A 5,482-nucleotide genomic window follows, 5' to 3' on the forward strand; every position below is an offset into this window, starting at 1 on the left:
CCCAAACGATAATACCATTCTTGCATCATTTTCTTACGCGATCGCAGCAACGCGACTAGCTTACTGGCAATATTTTGTTAATCAGGTTCGCATGCACTCTTTACATCTAGAAAATTAAAGTGAGATATACGATTGGAGAAAATCGCGAGATAATAGAGTACTTTGTATTGATCTCGGAGATCCAGGTAAGGAACGCTATCGGATAACAGAAAACAGAGAAATGCAAAATAAGAAGAGAAAAGTATGACGATAAAGCGAGCGTAAACGGTCGATAATCTCTGTAATCGATCAGATAAAGCAACAATCCTCGCGCACCTCTGAAGCGAAGTACACAGACATGGAAATGGCGTTCTTAATCGGAAGGTGGCAGACAAATTACGATAATCCGTAGCGGGAGGAGGCACGAGCGTGCAGCACGCATGTGGTGGTACGCGATAATGGCAGCGGCGCGTTAGTACGCATCCCGGTCCCCGGTCTCACGACGTGGTAAGTGACGCACCGTGCACGTGCCATTCACCCTGGACACGTGCACCGCGTGAATGGGTAGCGAAGACTCTGTTGCCTCGACGCTCCTGCCTGTGCATCGAGAAAAGAGAGAACGGACAAGACGGAGAGGGAGAGCGCGCGAAGCAACAGGCTGGCATATCGGCAGCCAGAAAGAACACGGAAAAACGGCGAGAAGCAGGCGAAGTTGGCGGCACCGTGGACTGAGCAACCGTCGAAAAATATATCGAACGAGAATTCGCGACAAGAAACAAAATACTACCGCTGTTGATGCTGCTGAGAGAGAGAGAGAGAGAGAGAGAGAGAGAGAGAGAGAGAGAGAGAGAGAGAGAGAGAGAGAGAGAGAGAGAGAGAGAGAGAGAGAGAGAGAGAGAGAGAGAGAGAGAGAGAGAGAGAGAGAGAGAGAGAGAGAGAGAGAGAGAGAGAGAGAGAGAGAGAGAGAGAGAGAGAGAGAGAGAGAGAGAGAGAGAGAGAGAGAGAGAGAGAGAGAGAGAGAGAGAGAGAGAGAGAGAGAGAGAGAGAGAGAGAGAGAGAGAGAGAGAGAGAGAGAGAGAGAGAGAGAGAGAGAGAGAGAGAGAGAGAGAGAGAGAGAGAGCGAGCGAGAGAGAGAGAGAGAGCGAAAGAGAGAGAGAGAGAGAGCAAATGCGGGATGGAGCAGAAAGGGAAAGGGAGGGGGAAAAGTTCGAAAAGAAATTTTTAGAGGAAAGATGACGAACAGGGAGATAGAAATGAACTTCTTGAGAATTAGGGGTGTAGATGTGTTGTATTTCGTTGTAAGAAAGCAACGTTTGGTTCGATCCAATGTTAATTACGGGTTATATACTATGGAATTTTATCGATGTAACATTTGATAAAATATCAACACGTTCTAAGGCGAATAAAAAAATTGTTCGATATGGCGTTGAAACGGAGAAAATCATTTATTTTCCTCTAATTAAATCTTTCAGCGTAACGTTTTCAATGACGCGCGTGTAAGATACCAAAGATACGGCCAAAATGATCTTTTTTCTTGGCCTAGAACGTGTTAATCGTTTATAAAGAAAAGATTGTAATATGCACAACGAGGAATAAAAGTGTACCTCGTGTACATCCTTTAAAATTTGACCAAACGACTTTCTCCGAGTTTCTCCGAGAAACTGACAAAGGATTGGTTTACTAGATAACGCGTTAAAAATGTTTTGAAAAAATTGCCTTTTACAACATTTTTATCTGGGCTTGTAGCGAAAATTTCAGCAGCACGTTTTCAAGATTTGCGTTAGTTGTGCGATATATACACTGAAAATTTTAGCGAACTCGGTCGATGCGGAAACAGGCGTCAGGCATTTTTTAACCGTTTGTAACTCGTTGCAACGTTAACCGATTTCCATCAAATTTTCAGCGTAATTGTATAACCGACGTATAAATGTTCGATAATCGTGTTGCTTAGATTCTTATTATAGGCTTGGATAAAAAGAGGTGTAAAAAGTAAACTCCAAATTGCAATTTTTCCAAAAAAAAAAAAAATTGTAACTTGTCAGGGAGTATAGACACTCGTCGTTCGATCCAAGCTTTAAAAAGTTATTCTGCTTTAAAAGGTGTACGAATACCTTTGTCCCTCGCTGTATATGCAACACCTAATTATGCGTTAATGGTATAAATTACTCGATGCAAATCTGCAACACGCGTAACCTTCGATGTAACAAACAAGTACGAGAAGTTAATTCGGTTTCTAAGTTGTTTAACTCGGATCGACTCTCATTCTCCGTAAAACGAACTATTCTAAGGACAATTATAATTAGATTTTAAGAAGTTTTTCAGTATAAAATCAGTCACAGTTGCAACGGTAACTCGGTTATTCTTAAAGTTATTACAAAGCACTTTCGTACCAGGTGTTCGGTGATCGTGTTCGCTACATCGGCGAATAATCCCAAATTCGTTTCATTCCAACATTATGCATTCCCATTATTATTTAGTTCTCTTGCTTTTCCTTTTTATCCAATTTTGAGATTGTAACTCAATGTGCCGCGATAATAAAAAAAGCTGACTCAAAGTTCTCCTACCACCCTTACAAAAATTAGAAAGCATATCTTCGCATACGTCGACGTTAATGTTAATCGTATGTCGACGTAAACTATATTAGATCTACTTTTTTATAGTAATTAAAAGTACAGTAACTAAACTTAACACAGATATACACAAAATATACACAAGATATACACAAGGACGGTTATGCACATTATCCCAAATTATACGAACTTAACACTTTAACCAACATCCGTCGGCCGTCGCTTATGCCAATTTGACACGCGTTGCGATAAACGAGATAAAAGTAAAAGGAAAAAGTAAAGCAACAAAGAGATATTTGTCTCGTGTTCGTAATTTATATGTTCGTTACAAGGGACGGACGAGGGTTAAAACTTAAATTAAACATATAATGTGTACGAATTAAGCTTATCTTAGCTAATTTATTTTTATCTATCGCACGAACGAAATTAACCGACATACATCGAACGTATTACAAATAAAATAGAAATAGTTGCATCAATCTTACCCGTTTCGATGCTTCTTATTGTCGTGGCTGGGTTCAACGTCGACGACGAGATTGCCCGCGGTCTGCTGCGAGTGATTCGTATTATGATTTTCCACGTAAGGATTATGCGGGCTGTTGTGATTGTTGTGATGGTGATGATGGTGATGGTGATGCTGCTGTTGCTGTTGCGGCTGCTGTTGCTGCTGCGGCTGTTGCTGCGGTTGCTGCTGCGGCTGCTGTTGCTGTTGCTGGTGGTGTTGCTGTTGGTGCTGCTGTTGGTGTTGTTGCTGGTGCTGCTGTTGCTGGTGGTGCTGCTGCTGCTGCTGATGATGATGGAGATGGTGGTGCGACGTAGAGTGTACGGCGGCCAGATGCGCCGCGTTTGCGTTCGCCGAGGGTGGCGTTACTCGCGCGCTTGAGATCACGGGACTCCCTCGGGAACCTGTCGAGTGATTCCCGTTCGTTCTATTATTTTCTAGCGGCTCCTCCTCTGAAAAATAAATCAAATCAATCTTTTCTGAAGATCGACCATTATAAAACTTTCTACTTCGTTATGCTCTTTCTTCCGTCCAAAAGAGATCTTCGATACGGTTTAATCAAAATCTCGTAGTTATTTATATCACGATATAATTTATTTGTCGGGTTTACATTAGAATCGGGGTTAGGGGCGTGAAACGAATCTTCGTTTGGATTACACGTGTCGTTATGCAATAGAGAAGACATCGACTAGTGCAAATACGATTATCATAGAACCGGACAAGTAACCGTGGTAATTAGATACTCGAGAAACTAACGACAATGACCTTAGGTTCGATAACGAATCCGCGGTCGACGGGATGAACGTGCTCGCAAAATCTAAGTCGGACGCGTAATAATCACGGGTCGTAAGGTGTTACTCTTTTCGCCGATGAGATCGCAAGAAGGAATGAATTTCTGTCCCGATGATGCCACACAGGAAAACTATATACGTTGCTGCTAATTGGTCGATCTCCATATCGGTGGTTAGAAAAAGATGCTAGCCGCCCTCGAGGGAAAGTTGCTAGCGGGTGACGCCGCTCGTTGAAAAACAGGTCTCCTCTATTTTCCCGTAGTTGAGACAAAGACTGTTTGTCCGTTTGAAGGACTTTAGTTGGCTAAATCTTATGATTTATAACGGGCCCTCGGGCTAGCCGAACATGTACCGCGGAGACGCATCGACATCTGACAATCGTCTTACTCGAAGAATAGGGTCTGCAAGTGGCAAGCTACGGGACAGAGACCGTTGGAATGTTTACCGTCGAGTGTTACAACTATTTCCTTTTTAAGAAGAGCTATGGAATTACTGCATGCCTTTGTTAGACAAAGCGTTCATCCCGTGACCGCGGCTACGTTCGGCGACAGACTGTCGCCTCGAGCCAAAGCTCACTATCGCTAATCTCGAACAATTACAATCGGATCGAATAACTACAATTGTTTAATTACAGCTATCGTAGACTCTAGATTACAATGTTGCGGCGTACACTCTAGATTACAATGTTGCGGGATTATCCAAAATTGCAGAGGCTCCGGTGTTCTTTCGTCTCCGACATACTTATTACTTTTATCATCGCGTCTATTCGATAAACGCTGGTTAACGATTCTTAAAACTTCGGAAACTCGCAAGTAATTGTTCTTTTCATATCCTACGAGTGGCGATGATAGATAAGTCATTTTGAAACGATATTCTAAATCTACAGCACCGGAGGAACGTGAGATTTCTCAGAGAAATATGGTACAGGTGAACGTATTCGAGCGGCTCGCCGACAAGACACTCTCGGGTAAATAGTTTTTCAGGAAAGGAACTATACGAAAGGAGGATTTTACAGGGGTAATTTCCAAGCGGTTGCCGGATCTCGAAACTTTCATTCTGGATAGCATTCACGGAGGCACAGCAATTCCTCGCGTTCTACGGTGCAGACGACGCTCCCCTTGCTCATTCTATTCTATACTCGAACCTGAATGACTATGTTCTCGCCTAAGATTAGCGAATGCTTCTCTGGAGTGGCGATGGCTTCGATACGTACAGATACCCGTACCAGGATCGACTCTTTCGACTTGCACCAACGAGTCATCAATCGCTACGTCTCCCATGCTCGTTTTCGATCTTCGGATGCGACTCGACTTTTCCTCTTCGTAAAATTATTCATACGCATATCCGTTCGATCACCTATGGGTCGCAACGTTGCGCGCAAAGTCCGTTAAGTAAAATGAAAATGTTTAAAAAAATTGAGCAAACGATGCTGCAAGAAGAGTTTTGCTAAGAAAGCGAAACAAGAAATTGCGCGTACGAAAAAACGCGTCTGGACCGGTAAAAGGATGGAAAGGACAAAGGCGGGGTTAAAAGGTAGAGCTAAGAGGTAGAGCCGTCTAAAGTCGCAGTTCACGAACGACCAAAACGTTTCGCTACGACGATCCTGTAGGATCTGCAATTTTCGTGCTCGGAGGGCCGCC

General features: G+C 43.1%; 1 protein-coding gene across 10 annotated transcripts in view; it reads right to left on the reverse strand.

Annotated features, from left to right (window-relative positions):
* The window catches only part of LOC105682157 (G-box-binding factor-like), a 34,257-nt gene that overhangs the window by 9,412 nt on the left and 19,363 nt on the right, over positions 1 to 5,482 (reverse strand). For all 10 annotated transcript variants that reach the window (XM_012394607.3, XM_012394609.3, XM_012394608.3 and 7 more), the window contains one exon: positions 3,035 to 3,503. In XM_012394607.3, the coding sequence (XP_012250030.1) occupies positions 3,035 to 3,503 (469 nt within the window). The remainder of the gene's footprint in view (positions 1 to 3,034; positions 3,504 to 5,482) is intronic.

The sequence above is a fragment of the Bombus impatiens genome, unplaced genomic scaffold (genome assembly GCF_000188095.3).
Source record: "Bombus impatiens unplaced genomic scaffold, BIMP_2.2 scf_0096, whole genome shotgun sequence".
Classification (NCBI taxonomy): Eukaryota; Metazoa; Arthropoda; class Insecta; order Hymenoptera; family Apidae; genus Bombus; species Bombus impatiens.